General features: G+C 37.5%; 1 protein-coding gene and 1 pseudogene across 1 annotated transcript; one reads left to right on the forward strand and one right to left on the reverse strand.

Moving 5' to 3' along the window:
- The first annotated feature begins 4,457 nt into the window (after positions 1–4,457).
- LOC148905600 (uncharacterized) lies at positions 4,458–16,878 on the forward strand (annotated as a pseudogene).
- On the reverse strand, positions 7,491–9,863 carry LOC116307507 (uncharacterized). The gene has a single exon (XM_031717780.2). The coding sequence runs from the start codon at positions 9,805–9,807 to the stop codon at positions 7,642–7,644; it is 2,166 nt and encodes a 721-aa protein (XP_031573640.2). The 5' UTR covers positions 9,808–9,863; the 3' UTR covers positions 7,491–7,641.
- Positions 16,879–17,435: the final 557 nt, after the last annotated feature.

Below are 17,435 nucleotides of genomic sequence, written 5' to 3' on the forward strand. Positions count from 1 at the left end.
GTAATTCTTATGCTTGAGCTTATCTATGCCTGGTTCACACTTTGGATTTCACGAGCATGAACATAAGAAAAAATTAATGTAAAAGTTTCCATTTTTTTATGCTTATGCTTATGCTTATTAGTTGTTCAAGACTGGTTCATACTTGAATTTCTTACGCTTAGGTTTATGCTTATGCTTATGTTAAAGGGTTTCATTACTCGTGCCTAGGCTCCGCCGCACAAGTCTTAAAATGCAACGCGTATAGTTTATTTTGTTCTTCGTCCAAGTCGAGAGGCTTAGTCCCCCTCACCTTCTCAAAGAGCCAGGCTGCACTGGCTAGAAGTTTTCCATCCGGCAAGTTGACAGTAATACATGTACTTACGGTCTGAAACTAATTACTGAAGAAATGAACTTCATGAGCAATAGCTTATTTTGGTTTGAAACTCTTCATGATTTATCTACTCCAGCAGTACTTTCTGTATGAACAAGTGAAGATCGATAAGGAGAACAGGGTTCCAAGATAAGCGATAGTAGGCATAGTAAACAAATTCATTTAGCGTGACTCGTTGTATTCTCCTGAACTTGAAAATATAGATATTCTTATAGCCTATATTTATGTATCTATATTAACTGTTTTGGCTTCAAAGTCTACTCACAAAGGAACATGAGGTACATAGCAATATTTATTTAAAGATTCTATTTGATTTAAGAAGCAAAATAAATAATTTGCTATGCAAATTCCCGGCAAATTCCAGGGTTTGATCTTTGCCGTTCAAAGCATTTTGATCTCCTTTAATTTTTCTTTAAAAAATGGTGATTCATTAAAAAATATCGATAAATTATAAAATGTAAAGCAATTATGAGAGAGGTTTTGAGCAAATATTAGCCGTAAATACATAAATACAGTTTTAAATGAAGCATTTTGATCTTAAAGCGAGCCGTGCGAATATGCATGCTTCTGAAATGTGGTTGTACAACAAGCTAAAATTACGTATGCTAAATTAAAATCCAGATTCCGGAACTGGAATTGGAGTTCCAGATTGAGTTATTTGATGACTTTGATGAGTATGGCATAAACACTCTGCCTACAAACGGCTTTCCACACGGCTTGCAACTTATTTTTACTTCTCCTTTAGATTCTTAGAGACTCAGGGTCTGGACATGTGAAAAAAATGCCGACAAAGATCTTGCTACAAGTACTAATGTAAATATATTCCTTAAGGCGGTCAAAATTTCATTTTTTAGCGAGTGTAACTTGTAAGTATAAACTCCTTGAGATTTCTAACACAAACAGAGGTCCTTTCAACTGAACATTTTTTTTACTCGTGTTCTGAGTTTGATCTAAATTTACAGCCGTGTGGAGGTTTGTTTTGATTTTTCTTTCTGAGAAAGTGTTCACAAATACATTCTGTATAGTTTTACTGTGCATTGCTGATCGACTCAATTGCAAACGCCCACTTATTTATTTCATCAAAAACATATAGATTATGAAAGTGTAGTCATAAATGTAAACATTAAATCCCAGCTCCCTTTTACCCTTTCCTCACCCTTTTAATCGGATCATTTGAGAGAAGTCAGGCCTCAGCAACCACTATACATTCATAGGGCGCGAGTTAACCCTGACGTCAGGGTCTAGTTGCCAAATTCAAATAAAACTTTTTCATGGTTTGTGGAGTAAACGATAAGAAATTTTCGAGAAAAAATATTTTTCATTCTATGGATAAATTTCTGATTTATCCCAATCCATTTTGATTATTTTCAACTGAAAATATGGTTGTAGACTATTAAAAATATTCAAATGAGCATCTTGAGTTTAAAATGCAGATTTGGTAGCATATTGCTCCAGTTTCTGAGTGTGGATCATCAACAATCATTATTAAGGTATTAGGATACGAAAAATGACGATTTGCCCGGAAAAATTTTTTTTCTGAGATTAAACTTTTGTCTTTCATATGTTAGTGAAACTTCTTGCAATTTTCGATTGGAAAAACCCAAATTTTGAGACAAATCGAAATCGTGACTTTATCAAGACCGGAAATGTCCCATCGCTTGCAATAACGTTGAGTCCAAATGCTCCTTTATCCTTGTAAAAAGATCCTACATTGCGATCGTCCAGAACAAGAGATAATATGACAAGTGATGACAAAATGGAAGACTGAAGGTGTTTTGACCAACACCATCGTGGCTCCCTGCAGCTTCCGGCTCCAAACAAAGAAATGCAATTTTGTCGAACTTTATTTGCTGCTAAAACTTTAACTTCGAAAAGCTAAAAGGCCATTGGATTTCATTCGATTTTTCTAAAATTTGGAGAGTTTAAAAAGAAACTCATGACCCAAAAAAAGGTGTCTCCGATTTTTGAAATTTAATTTCTTTCCAAAGTTATGACGCTTTTTACTCTAAACAACACTCCAAAAGCAATCGTCGAACTTTGATCAAAAATAGTGAGAGACATAAAACAGATATCAAAAATCTGGGACACCCTTTTTGAGCTTATTATCTCCTGAGTATGTTAAGCCATTTTTCGCAAACATAGCTTAAAATGTACGTGTCCGTTAACGTTTTCACTGAGGTATGGTCAAATTTCGCTTCGAGGACAATAACGTGAACAACAATTTAAAAAACCGTATTTTGAAGATTGCTTCATAAACTATGTTTATTCAGCTTTCAGAAAATGTATACTTTGTTTGTGTTATACTATAAAGCAAGCGCGTTATTTAAGTTTGCGCGCATAGTGGTCATAAACGTGTCCTAATACCTTAAAATGGCAAAGTTAAGCATTCTGTGATAGTTTGATAAGACAGACAACTGCTGACTTTGCCAAGCATTCTTATAGGCCACCTCTGAGATATGCTTTGCTTGTCACGCACAAAGGTTTCAGTATGAGGCTACGTGCTAAATGCTCAGTCATTCGTGACAGGCGGTAAGAATTAATTTAATTTAGCACGTAGCCTCATATTGAAACCTTTGTGCAAGACAAGCAAAGCGTATTTCATAGGTGGGCTGTTGCAAATACATACCCTGGGGACACCAATGTATAAAAATGAAAACAATCCCCTAGATTTCCCCCACCTAATTCCCACCTTGTCCCAGGGTAAAGGAGATGGTGGTTTACATTCATTCATGCTTCACACTTATTTTTAATTCATAACAAACAAATAGCATTGAAATAATAGACCAATTAACCTATAACATTATGACATTATGACATGGGCAAGAATGATAGGAATTTAGGCAAAATTTTCTTTCGTTCGGGATATTTAGTACAATATTTAGCTGTTATCACCTTTCCCCTTCTAATTAACTATTTTTTATTGTGATTTAATTCGTTTTGCTGCTATTTTGCCCCCTCTGGCAACCACGATCCTTAGTGTTAAAACAATAGATTGTTTTGATGTGACGTTATAGTGTTATAGGGCAATTAAGCTTGCCTTTCCTAAGAGGACTAAAATGGGTATAAGATAAGAGAAGCTAAATTCATCAGGAATTATTTTGAACCTTATAAGTATTTTCGTTTATTATTATTATCATTATCATTATTATTATGCTTTATTAGTGCTTTATAAGTGCTTTCTTATTAAGGATAATTTTGTAGGGCAAGAGTGGAAGTGTCTCTGGACTGACAACCATCAACAAGTCATTCTCCCATGCACAGGTGAAACTAACAAGCTTTTGAATATCATGGCTTATAATGAACTTCTAGGAAGTGTGGCATGCTTTTCTTTTGAATTTCGCCGGTAACAAAACGAGTCGGGGCCTGGGCGCGAAATGCGATCGCAAAGCATGCATGGATTGTTTGGCTGGACAGGACGGCCATTTTAAAGAAGTATGTGATTCGAAGCGCTATGCCTCACCATTTTAACTGTTTTGTTCCTGGTTGTACCAATAATTTTAGAAATAGTCAAAAGCTACAATACTACAGGATACCTAAATGCAAAAAATTAAGAAAAACCTACAAAATATTACTGAGAAACGAAACTTTAAAACTCGACTCTAATCAAACAAGAATCTGCTCTGAACACTTTGAAGGAGGAGAAAAACTAAGCCGGCAACATCTGCCAAGTATATTCCCATGGTTCAAACAAAGTAGGCCATGAAGAGAAATAACGAAACATGAGGATGTAAGTAGTAAGAAAAGGAGAGAAGAGTCTCACATCTCAATTCAAGTCATCGAGCAAAGTAACCAGTCGATTGTTGTCCTGGATACCATGGATACGACGAATGGTGATACAGTGAATGATAAAACTATGTTTGAAGAAAGAATCCACGATGTTGACATTGATCAAACAAGGGTTAAAACAACAAATCAGTCATTTGTTACAACAGAACCACAAACTGATATGGATGGTAAGACACTGGAAGAGCTTATTAAAGAATTGAATATACTCAGGGAAGAGAACAAACAATTAAGAGAAAGGTCCACTGAGTTGATGGAAAAAAACAAACTGCTAAATATATCATTAACTAAAAGTGCTGTATTTGATATTGAGAAATACAAGGGCAATCCTGTTGACATTACATTCTACACAGGGTTGCCAGATTATACAATGTCGATGCTATGCTATGACATGATAAAAGACTCTGCCAAGAACATAACCTATAATCATGAAAGAATTTACTGTGACCTGGATTCAAAAAATCAACCTGGTAGACCTCGTGTACTCAGTACTTTTCAAGAATTTATTATGGTCTTGATGAGAATACGCTTAGGACTGTTTGAGAGAAACCTTATGGCAAGCCATACCATTCAAAAGTGTATTGAGTTTGCGATTGGTGATTGAAATTGCAACTGGCTATCGAGAAATCGATCGCTATGAACCAGAAATTGCAACTACTGAACAAGAATAATGATTGATGATTGAAAATTCACAATCGATGATTGAAAATTGCGACTGATGAACGAGAATCACGATCCAGATCGATTGAAATCCAAGTCACGTGATCGTACCTAGGAGATCTGGGGACGAGAATAATTTTCCTGCCAGATTTCACTGCGCATGCGCCATATGGAAGGTATGAGTAAGATCTGGGCACGAAAAGAGGAAGAAAACAAACATGGCGTCCAGAATATCCACTGCTGGTTTCCAAGAAGAATTAGAGGAATTCTTTTATTCTTTGATTCGCCGCATTGACAATGTCCAGGAATGTCTTATTAACTGTGGTAGTATTCCACTTGAATACATAAAGTATAAATTAGAGGGGCATTTCCAGATTGTCTTGGCTATTTTTGTCACTTTACGCGAAAAAAATGTAGACCCAGGAAACGACCTTTTCACGTTGTTTCAAAACCTTCTTGGGGTGCTTGAGGAGCTCATAAGAGAAATAGACAGAGAGAAAGAGCACAGGCAGCATCGTGAAAGAAAGGGAACATGTATGGTACCCAATACATTGAGAAGTAGTGGTGGAAGACCTATGTACGACATCAGTAAGGAGATGATTGAGAGAAACTGGAATGAACTGGAAAGAAATATCTGTGTGTCTTGGTATAAGCGAGAGCACTCGAAGACAATGTTATGGACTGCAAGAAAGCTATGTAGATATTTCTGATGAAGAGCTAATGTCAACAGTAAGACATACTTCAGCAGACTCCTTATGCTGGAGAATCGTATATTATTGGCGCTCTTCGAGCTAAAGGTGTTTTCGTTCAAAGATGCAGAATTAGAGCTATATTGCAACATGCTAATCCTATTGGTAGAGCATTGAGAAGAAGTACTGCAATCCAGAGGAGACGTTACAATGTTAGAGCCCCTAATCACTTGTGGCACATTGATGGTAATCACAAGATCGTTGCTTGGAGATTTGTTATTCATGGTTGCATAGATGGTTATAGTAGAGCAGTTATCTATCTAAATTGTGCTACCAACAATTTGGCATCTACAGTACTCAATTTCTTTGTTCAGCGTGTAAGAGATTTTGGACTGCCTCTTCGAGTTAGAGGGGATCATGGAGTGGAGAATGTAGATGTTGCACAATGCATGGTTCATAGCAGGGGTGAAAATAGAGGAAGTTTTATTGCAGGAAGGAGTGTGCATAATGTTCGAATAGAAAGACTTTGGAGAGAAGTGAACAGAGTGGTAACAAGGTATTATAAAGACCTATTTTTTTTCCTTGAAGAGTCAAACCTGCTAGATTCCAACAATGAGCAAGATCTTTTTGCATTGCATTACATCTATCTTCCTAGAATACAGTCGTCATTGCACCAATTTGTGGGTCAGTGGAACTACCATGGATTACGCACTGAAAACTTCCAGTCGCCAATGGCATTGTGGCAGACAGGTATGATGAGTAACCCTGAATGTTTCGAAGAATGTACACCTGAGTTGTATGGAATCGATTTTGATTCAGGAGTATCTGGGATGAACACTGATGACGGTGTTGTAGTTCCTGAGAATCTAATACAACTCACAGCTCAAGAAATGACCTTATTGCAAAACCTGGTTCCAGACCCTTTGATGGACGATGGCAATTCAGGAATAGACATGTATAGCAAAGTTTGTGAGTTTCTCAAAACAATATATAATTAATGAAAGAAAATATCATATAATGATATCACCTTGTTTTAGTTAACAACAAGTCAATTGTATTTGTTAACAAATGAATGCAACAATTAGAGGTGCAATCAATAAAGCACAAGCCGTGTTAAAATTCTGCTCAGGTTTTACATCCTGTCAATACCTATAATAATTCATGTTAATGTATACCAAACTGAAAGTCATATACTCATATAACTCTTCTAACAATAACTGTACCAAAAATACAGTATTTTACAGGCAGTGTTAAATCCTGCTTAGGTTTCACATTATTACTATCAATATCTATAATTCATGTTATGTATGCCAAATTGGAACAGAAAGTCATAGAACTTTTTAAAATATTGAAAGCAACAATAGGTACTAAAATAGCAGTACAAGCATTGTTATAATTGCTTGATGCACATACTCAGTTACCTATGATTCTGGTTATGTTTATATTGTTCTAAAATTTCATAATCTTTTCAAAGACACTTGCATAGTGAGCTACAATCTGTAACCAGTCCACTTAAAAAGATTATAAAATGTATCACAAAAGTTCCATGCAGTGAGCGCAACACTGACAAGGATTTGCCTCATTCTAGATATCTTACAACCATTATTGTTGGCCGTCAATCGAAGAACTTAGATTAAAAAAAACTTTTGAGGGGATTTTATACTGAAAAATAAATATTTCAGAGGATAAGAGGGAAAAAATCTTAACAATTTGTACTTAGTCTTAAATCCCCTTGAAGATAGAATTTTTTAAAATTTTTATTTTTTGATTGATGACCATTGAAATGCTAGTCAGCAAACAAGACATCCAACATTAAGAGTCAGACATCAACAATAATGGTTGCAATAAGCTGAAACCTGTTGTGACCGATGAAAGGCTAAAATATACTTCAAACAATTAAAACATTTGGTGATCGTCCGCCATGCTTTACTCAATAACGTATCTGGGTGAATATCCCGTATGTATACATGTGGGGGGGGGGGGGGGGGGGGGGGGACTGGTAACAAGTTATGTCATAACATCTCCTCTTCTTACAGATGTATAATTTAAAAGAAAATAAATCACAATAAAAATTTGAAAACAACAAATGTTCTTTCAACATTTTGTAACTCAATAGTTCATAACTCTTAATTAATGTTCTTATCTTGGGACGTAGTCTTGCAGATACGCTGGTCTTCTGGTCTGTCTTTTGGGTCGTTCAGCTCTTGGGTGGGGGCTTTGTGGATGTGGTCCTTTGTCGGCTGCTCTGTTCTGTGTTGCGTTTTTGTCTCCTCTATCTGTGGTAGGGTTCTGTGGTTGCTTCTCTTGCTTTGGTTCATCTATCTCAGTAGTATTCCACAGTATCTCTTCCCTCCAATCTTTATTATCATGTTCTAACTCTGCTTCCTCTTCCTCTCTGTCCGTATTATCGTTGTTCTGCATTACTGTGTTGCCAAGTTTGAAATGGCTTGCATCTCGTGTTAGTGTTCGTCCATCATGTATGCGTCTGGCTGTCACTGTCGATCCCTCAATTTGGGTTACAATATAGAACGATGGATCATATGGTGTTGACCATTTGTTGACCTTTCTTTGCTTCACTAGCACGTAGTCACCTTTGATGAATGAATGTTCCTTGATACTTTTCCTCTTGTCCATCTTAGCTTTGTATCGTTTATCTCTTTCGTTGATGATCTTGTCTGGCTGACTTGGCTTCTCCTTGATTGGTGGAGTGTAATCTAGTTTGGTGCGGATTAGTCTGTTTGTCATAGCTTGGTATGGTGACACGCCGGTTGCTGGATGTGGTGTGTCCCTGTAGGCCATCAACATTTCTTGTATAGCAATGTTTCTTCCTGCTTTGTCTTTGCCTTGGATGTGGGCAATTTGCTCTGTCTTGTTTAATAGTTGCATAAATCTTTCTGCTTCGCCATTTGCTCTCGGGTGTAATGGTGTGACACGATGGTGTTCAAAGCCTTCTTCCTCTGCAAAGTCAGCAAATTCTTTCGAGTTAAATGGGGGTCCATTGTCTGATTCCAGTCTCTTTGGTATTCCGTGATGTCCAAACATCTTCTTTAGTTTCTCTTTGGTGGGCTTGAATCCTGTTGAGTATGTCGTTTCCACCTCTGGGTATCTGGTTCGTTTGTCCACCACCACAAGATTGTAGTGACCATCCGGGTATGGTCCTCCAAAGTCTGTGGCTACTGTTTCCCATGGTTTCTCTGGAATCACTGATGGTTTTATTGGTTCTTCTTTTGCTTGTCTCGTTGTGATTTTGCATTCATAGCACTGTCCTACAGTGTGCTCTATCATCGCGTTCATGTATGGGAACCAGTATTTGGCTCTTACCATTTGCTTGGTCTTGGTCGATCCCAAGTGTCCTAATTCATGCGCGATTGCGATAACCTTGGTCTGTAACTTGGCTGGTAGGACTATCCTGTCGTTTCGGAACACTAGATCCTCTGCTATGAACAGTTCCTCCTTTACTGAGTAATATGGTGTGATATCAGGTTCTTTCTTGTGCTTTTCCCAATTTCCTTTCGTGATGATGTCTCTTACTTTCTGGAGTGTTTCATCTTTGCTTGTTTCTAATCTGATCTTGTCAATGAGTACCGTTGGTTCCTTGTCTATGATAGCTTTTACTGTGTATTCCGTGTCGTCTTCTTCAATGTCTGGCAGTGGGTGCCGTGACAGAAAATCGAGGGGGTCAGCTTCATCTTTCCCTGGTTGGTACTTCATTTCGAAGTCAACGTCTTGCATAGCCATTACCCACTTTTCAATGCGTGGTGGGAGTTTTGCAGTGGCTTTGTTGAAAAGCGTTATCAGTGGTTTGTGTGCTGTTGGGACTGCTTCTGGTCTAATGTTAAATCTCCCATGTATCTCCCTGTTGTTCTTGTGGTCATATATCTTTCCAATACCTTCGAATATATGGTTATACTTGTCTACAATGTCCATCATTTCCTTCTCTTCTTTCTGCTGCTTCACTGTTCCTATGCATTGGTTGCCATCTGGTATCCTCATGTCATTTGATGCCGTTAGTCCTCCATCTTGTTGGATCTTCATCATTCCAAGCTGTATCAGAGTGTCTCTACATAAAAGAGGGGGTGAGTGTATTCGTCCATACACGACGATAAATCTTGCTTCTTTCCCACAGGTTTGGTTTCTGATAATTGTTTGAAATTCCCCTTTTACCTTGAGCTCGTGCTGCAATGTATTGAGTTTAGCTTTGCTGGGTTTCAGTGTTATCTTGTTCTTGGTTCTGTTGGTGAGAGTTTTGAACTGGTGTTCGTCCATCAGATTAACGTCTGCTCCACTATCTGGTTCTGCTTTCATGTCCACGTCATCTAGTCTTACTGTGATTGTTTTCTTGTTATTTTCTGTGTCGCTGACCTTTCTTGCAGTCAGGCTTGACTTAACAGCTTTCTCAAAATATTCGTCATCTGAACTGGTTGATTCTTCTTTTTCTTCTGTCTTTTTTATCCTCTTCTTGCTGGTATACTCCTTCCCATGGTTTCTTTGTTTGGGTTGGTAATGTGTCTTGTTACTGGAAGATTGGCACACTGTGGCGAAATGGTTCCATTTGTTACACTTGTTGCATCGTTTTCCGAAGGCGGGGCAGTGATCCTGTTTGTTGTGTTCGTATCCACAATTTCGACATTTACTCTGTCCGCTCTTTTCTTTAGGCTGGTTCTGTTCCTGGTTGTTTGGTCTGGTTCGCTGTGGTCTGTAGTTGGAAGGTTTCCTGCTCTCCACTTTGGCGATGTTCTCTCCTGCTCTCTGTTCTGTTTTCATTTCTCTTACCTGACGGTTCACGTCCTCTATCTGGCTTGCTTCTCGTAGGAATTGGGTTAAATTCCATTTTTTACTGATAGTTTTCTGTATCAGAGTTTTATCGTCGATTGTTTGGATGATGTGCTCTAGTATTCTCTCATCCTGCACTTCTCCAAACTCGCATTTCTGGGCTTTCTCTCTGAGTCGAGCTGTGTAGGCTGTTATGGACTCGTGGGTTGTAGGTTTCATCTTGAGGAATTGATATCTGGCATGGTGTTTGTTTTGTTTCGGCACAAAATGGTTATTGAGCTTTGTTTTCAATTTATCGTAGCAATTTCCGTCATCTGGATCAGGAAGGCTCTTTTCTAATCTTGCGATTTGCTTACCTCCATATATGATAAGTGCATCTTTTTTGTCAACTGGGTCAGTTATTTTGAAGAATCTAAACTCTCTTTCTATGTCTTCTAGCCAGTCTTCCCACTCTCTTCCGATTGCATTGGCTTCTTCTGGGGCGATAAAAGGTTGAGTTTTAAGGTTCCTTGTCTCGGTAACGACGTGTATCGTCGGTGCTTGGGCGATAGCTTGGGCTCCATGTGCTTCGTCGGCCATTTGTAGTCTCGTTGTCTTCGCTGTATACACTCTTTCGTTGCTTTACGAGCGATTTTTTCTTTTGTTTTCGTCGAATCCAACTGTTAGGATGTCGAGAAGAATAATTTACCTTTGTTTTCTTCCGGTTTGTTTTCCTCGGCGCCAATGTTGTGACCGATGAAAGGCTAAAATATACTTCAAACAATTAAAACATTTGGTGATCGTCCGCCATGCTTTACTCAATAACGTATCTGGGTGAATATCCCGTATGTATACATGTGGGGGGGGGGGGACTGGTAACAAGTTATGTCATAACAAAACCCTTTACTTGTTAGTTAAATATTGACAATATATAAAATAAGTATAACTCAACAGCCAATTAATTTTAAATAGTTTCAACTAAAATTATAACAGAGTCAAACATGGCCAACTGAAAGGAACCCAACAATTGTCGTATAAAGAATTACCAAAAATCCATAGCATGCAGGGCTTTGCAAATGAAAAGCAAAAAAAGGTTAAAAAAATTGGCAATATGGAGGGGTGGTCAGCATTTTTTACTGGCTCAAAGTGAAAATCCACCTTCCAACTTACAGATAAAACAGGATAAAAATTGAAATTATGCGGGATTTTTTCCCGGATTATGCGGAGAAAATGGCAAATTATGCGGAATAGGATGCGGGATAACGTCACGATCGAAAAAATTTCTGAATTTTTTTTACAGGATTATACACGTTTTAAAAAAATTTTGCTTCTTTATTTAACTCCTAACTTTGTTTAACTAAAGTTTTACGCAATTACATACAGTTTTACCTTGATTTTGCTTCTTTATTTGACACTGGTCTTGTTTATCTCAGGTTTTTAATCCACACGTGTAATCGTCGTGTTCTTCACACTACATGCAATTCTTCTCGATATGCTTCCCTCCAAAAACATTGCTTTGAATGTTTTTTTTTTCGAAACCTTAAATTTATGATCTGTTTTTGAAGCTCAACAAAAAATCTCAACGTTATTTACCACCTCACCTCACCTTGCACAACAATCGTTTGCATATTCGTAGTTAATAGATTATCTATTATGTACGCCTTATTATAGGAAATTAACTCGCTCCACAAAATCAAAAATCCTTAAATAGCATAATTTAAGTCGTGTTAATTTCTTCAATTTTATCTATGATGTATTTGCTTTTGAAATATTATATTTTTAAAACTGAACATCACAGTGCCAGTTAAGCTAACCCTAGGCTTAAATATACTTGTTTACGATGGTAACGATTAACGATCGTAATCAGTTTCTAGACATCAAAAGACTCCGCATTTGCCTACATGTAATTGTCTCGGGGTGCTATTAAAATGCGGCTCTGGTGAAAGAAAATAGAAGGGTTTAGACTTTTCTATTTCTCCTCAAACACAGATACACTTGGTCTACTTCATGCAGCTGTGGAAATGTAAATGGCCCAGAGCCAACAATTGTAACGTAATTTAATTTAATTTAATTTATCCATTTTGAGCTGTTTTAGAAGTCGCTACATGTCAAATGTATACGAGAGAAATATTATTTTACGCGCGAAAATCTTGTCTGCGAATACATGTATTTAACCAGAACTCTCATTTGCTATCAATGTCTGCTATTGTTTGACTTCTAGCCAATCAGAGAGTACGTTTTATTCAAGGCTAGTTACCAGGCTCTTTCACGTTTTTTAACTAAGAACGCCTTGTTCCTTTTCATTACACGATGGCGTATGATTCAATATACCGTTTTAAACGCTGTTTATTGCTTGAAATTTGGTAAGTAAACAATACAAAAATTCGTAATTTCATCAAAATAAGAAAACATTATAATACATTTCTTCTTGATTATTAAGTTTTCTTTAGATTTTTGACGAATTATGCGGGATTTTGCCGGATTATGCGGAAATCGTTCGATTGTGCGGAAAAAGGCAAATTATGCGGATCCGCACCCGCGCATCCTGTCAGAAGCCCTGATAAAACAATTTACATTCCCTAAAAGGAAATACCACCTTTGTTATTTGTTATTGTTTGTTTTGTTGTTGTTGTTTTTTTTCTTCTCACTTTGTTAACTTATGAAATGGTATTTTTCATGGATTCTTTGATAACAAAAGCTGGTACCTGTATTTCATTAGGAAATGAAAACATAAAGTTTTTTCAAACTTAATAAAGCCTAATGGCAGAGTCTACATAATGCCCATCTCCCAGTTGTTGCGATTGAGTATGTTACTAAATTCCTCCCTGAGTTCCACAAAGTTATTGTATGTAGATGGAATCTCTAGTAATGGAGAACATGTATGTGCCACTGGTGTGGAACTAAAACCCTCAGTCCTGACAAATGCTATCTGTAGCTTTTGTCCCCCCATTACATCCATTGCTGTGGTGAATCTCAGGAACTGTAATAATAATAATACTTTATTCAAAAATGTAGATTACATATTTTGAAAAGGAAGACATTGAGGTTAGCCCTATATAAGTCCCCTAATTTAATGGGATTGACCGCTCTCGGTACGAGCTACGGGATCTTTATTCTACTTTCTCTTCACTCTGACTAAAACTAATTACATGAGCTCTATTTATAATAACATGAGCTCTATTTATAATAGTAAACTGTACCACCTTAGTTGTGTCAAGACCTTTGATAAACCGCTGTAAAAACTTAAACACTTCTCTCTCTGTGTCAGTGGTTGGACTGCATAACAGACTGTCAAGGACTTTCTTGGGTGTGGGCTTAAGTGTTTCATATTGTTCCAAAACTGCTTCAATTGATTGAAACTGCTTATACGGCTTCAATCCTTGCTGCAGAATTGGCTGCCATGCTGCAACCATGAGGTGGGGCTTTTGAAAAAGCTCTTGCTTTGCAATTTCTAGTAAAACTCTGATGACATTTTCTTTTTTTACATGGGACCTGCAATTAAACCTTTCAAGGAAATCTTGAAATTCTTCCTCTTCACCTGGGAGGTCATTATTCCTGAGGACACTTTCAACCAGATCCTCATCTAGTTGTGATAAATAGCGCTTAAAGGAGCAAATAAATAAATCATCAGTAACCTCTTTACCAAATAGGCAAAAGCAAATAAATGCCTTAGAAAAAAATGTAGGAAAATAGGAAACAGAGGTATACCCTTTAACTAAAATGCGACCTATTGCCTCCCATTCTTCAATAAAGTGGTCATGCCTAACAAACAGTACCCTTTCCCTTTCACCTATTGTCATACTGATGGAAAATTCATTCCAAAATAGAGTATAAACTTCACGATCAACACCAACACCCATCCCTGCTTCAAGATCACCCCTTTCATTAATAATTTTAAATCCTATCTGTCTATTCAAAATGCCTGGATCTTTGAATCCCTTGATTAGATCTGCTTTTATGCTAATACGATGGACTTTCAGGACTTCTGGTGTTGGTTCCAGCACTTCTGGTGGATCACTCAGGATTTCATATCTAGGGTGATTTGAATGCTCGTGGACAGCTGAATCATCCTCCACACCCATTAGACGTGCAAGGCGAAAATTCCTCAGTTGCACAACATCGGGCTCAGCATAGTGTTCCTCTTCTGGCTCTGAGGGAGGGGATGCATCTTTAGCTAATGATGCTTCCAACTCTTCATTCTGTATGCAACGTATGCATTGCTCTCCCAGAGGAAATGTACAGCTACATTTCTCACAAATCACTCTGGGCATAGACCAGCTGTGGGTATTGCTAATGTTGGCCTCTGTAAAAAGGAGAGCAAACAGAATACCAAAATTAGGGAATACAGAAAGCCATAGGAATAGAATAATAAAATACAAAATGGATCTAACCATTCATGAATTGTGACACTTTTATTTATTTTTTACATTGATACCAGTTAAGTTCTTTTTATATATAGTATATGTACAAATTAGCAGAAACCTTGTAATTTAGAATAAATAAAGTAGTTATTTGAACTCTTATAACAAATATACTAATTGGAAAAAATGGAATATCTATTAACCCACCCTCATATTTTGGTTTTCGTGATAGCCTTTTTCTATCTATATAGATATCCCATTTTTAAAGATGCATTCTAACTAACTAAAACAAATGTGTGAGAAAAAAGGTAACAAACCTTCATAACCTTCCTGGCTGGTTGATGGTAAGGACAGTAAGGATGGATGAGGTACTGATTGGGTACTTGGACTTTGAGTGGGCTGTTCATTGCTTGTGCTGCTAGAGGATGGTGGTTCCACTATACTGATAGAAGATGCACTTGTAGAAGATGTTATTGCTGTAGGTTGAGGTGCAGATGTACTGTTGGTTGCACTTACACTATCAGCAAACTCAATCATTTGCTGCAACTCGCCATCATCAAGATGATCATCTTCTATATCTATCTAAATATATCAATATGTTCAAAAATTGTCCGTTACATAATTGCATTGCAAGGTCGGAGACAGCTGGCTATATCATTTTAGACATAACGTTTATTCTTACCTTAGGAACCTTCTTTAACGGTTCACCAACAAATGGACTTTCATCATCACACAATGCCTTACTGGGCAATAGATAAATGGGCTTTTCTTTAAAGATTTTATGCATCATTATGCCGTTTAAAGACTGCCCTGCTGCAACTGGTGGCTTCACTAAAGAACTGTGAACAGGCATAAATAGTTGGATGTCTACGTCTCTTGAAATCTTGCCTTCGAATGCCTCCCTCAAATTCATTTCTACCTCACATTCTACCCACTCTTTCATTAATTTGAATGCGGAAATAACAAAACCATTTTCCATAAGCCATACTCTCTTGCCCTGCCATGGAACAGTGATCACATCTGGACATGGAAGGAGCACAACATCCCTTAAAAATGGCCCTGATATTGCCTTTTTAGCAGGCCCTCGGTAAAACTTTCCACGACAGGTTGACGAGCTTCTACTTGGTAACAGCTGCCTCTGAAATCTCGGAGGTTCTCTCGGTGTATTCTGCTGATTTGTACTAGTGCTTGAGCTTTGATTTCCCTCAAGTAAGGAAGAAAGTTCTGAAGCTTTTCCTAAAATTTCCTCCAATATCTTTTTACCATTATCGGCAGCCATCTTAACCATGGACTATGAACCTTCCATACGGTGCATGCGCAGTGAAATCTGGCGGGAAAATTATTCTCGTCCCCAGATCTCCTAGGTACGATCACGTGACTTGGATTTCAATCGATCTGGATCGTGATTCTCGTTCATCAGTCGCAATTTTCAATCATCGATTGTGAATTTTCAATCATCAATCGTTATTCTCGTTCAGTAGTTGCAATTTCTGGTTCATAGCGATCGGTTCCTCGATAGCCAGTTGCAATTTCAATCACCAATTGCAAACTCAATACACTTTTGAATGGTATGGCTTGCCATAAGACCTGGCACATAGATTTAATGTTTCCATCATGACTGTTTCATGGATAACACGCGTGTGGTCAAGATTTTTTGAGGGCAGAATTTGAACCGCTTATACAGATACCACCATCAGATGTTTTGAAACTACATATGCCTAATGTTTTTAAAAAACTTTGTCCTGAAACTGTTATCATTGTGGATTGTACTGAATTTCACATGGAAAGGCCATCTGCCCTTGATGCCCAATCTGCCTGTTATTCATCATATAAAAGCACAAACACTATGAAGGCATTACTGGGTATTACTCCAAGTAGTGTGGTGTCATTTGTGAGTGAACTCTTCCCAGGAAGTACTTCTGACCAGGAAATTACAGTCCAAAGTGGCTTGTTGGACAAGCTGAAGAAGGATGGCGGTGTCATGGCAGACAAAGGCTTTAATTACAGAGATGAACTAGCATCTGTAGGATAAGTTCTGGTTACACCTAATTATCTTAAAGCTAAAAAGCAGTTTTCAACAGACGAAACAGAACAAAACAAAACAATCGCAAGTCTCCGTGTGCATGTTGAAAGACTAATGGAACGCATGAAGAACTGGCATATATTTGATCACAAGATTCCTATTTCAATGGCTCCTATAGCTTCTGATATCTTGATTGTAGTAGCTGCTATGTCAAATTTCCATCCACCTTTAATAAATTAATAAAATGTAAATGTTATACCAATTTATTATTAAACTGTTATTGTGTAATTGAATGCATTTGAATGATGCATTTTTTCACACCCTGTACATAGGGAACTATTGTTTTTTTTATTGAAACGATGGAAATATTCTAATGCTTTCTCTTTTATTCGAGAACACAAGCTTACCTTTGAACCAAAGCAATCTTTTTTCCAGTTGTTTTAGTGCCTCTGCAGGTTAACCATCATCTCAACTGGACAACACTACATACCTCAACACTTTCGTGAGGTAAAGAAGCACCGGGAATATCTTCTTCAAGCAAAATGAACTCCTGTTTCTCGTTCGTATTACAAGGTTTGGAAGCCATCTTAAAAGGCGCGTGGCCAGGCCAAATTTGAGTCAGTTATCTGTCAATCACCGTAGAGTGCGGATCTCTACCTGACATTCGCTAAAAATTCTCAGATCTAGTCACTTGTTTCCCAGAGTTCACTATTTGTTGAATTTCGAGAAGTTTTATGTTTATAAACAAAAGAAAAGAAAAAAGAAAAGAGAGGGGAAAAAAAGAAGCACAATAACAA

Source organism: Actinia tenebrosa, unplaced genomic scaffold (assembly GCF_029948245.1).
Source record: "Actinia tenebrosa isolate PJP-AT-01 unplaced genomic scaffold, QUT_ActTen_1.0 PGA_scaffold7__59_contigs__length_16204524, whole genome shotgun sequence".
Taxonomy (NCBI): domain Eukaryota; kingdom Metazoa; phylum Cnidaria; class Anthozoa; order Actiniaria; family Actiniidae; genus Actinia; species Actinia tenebrosa.

What these genes read in the sequence shown, in the direction of transcription:
- LOC116307507 (XM_031717780.2), bottom strand. Translation starts at nt 9,807, where the DNA reads ATGAAAGCAGAACCAGATAGTGGAGCAGACGTTAATCTGATGGACGAA.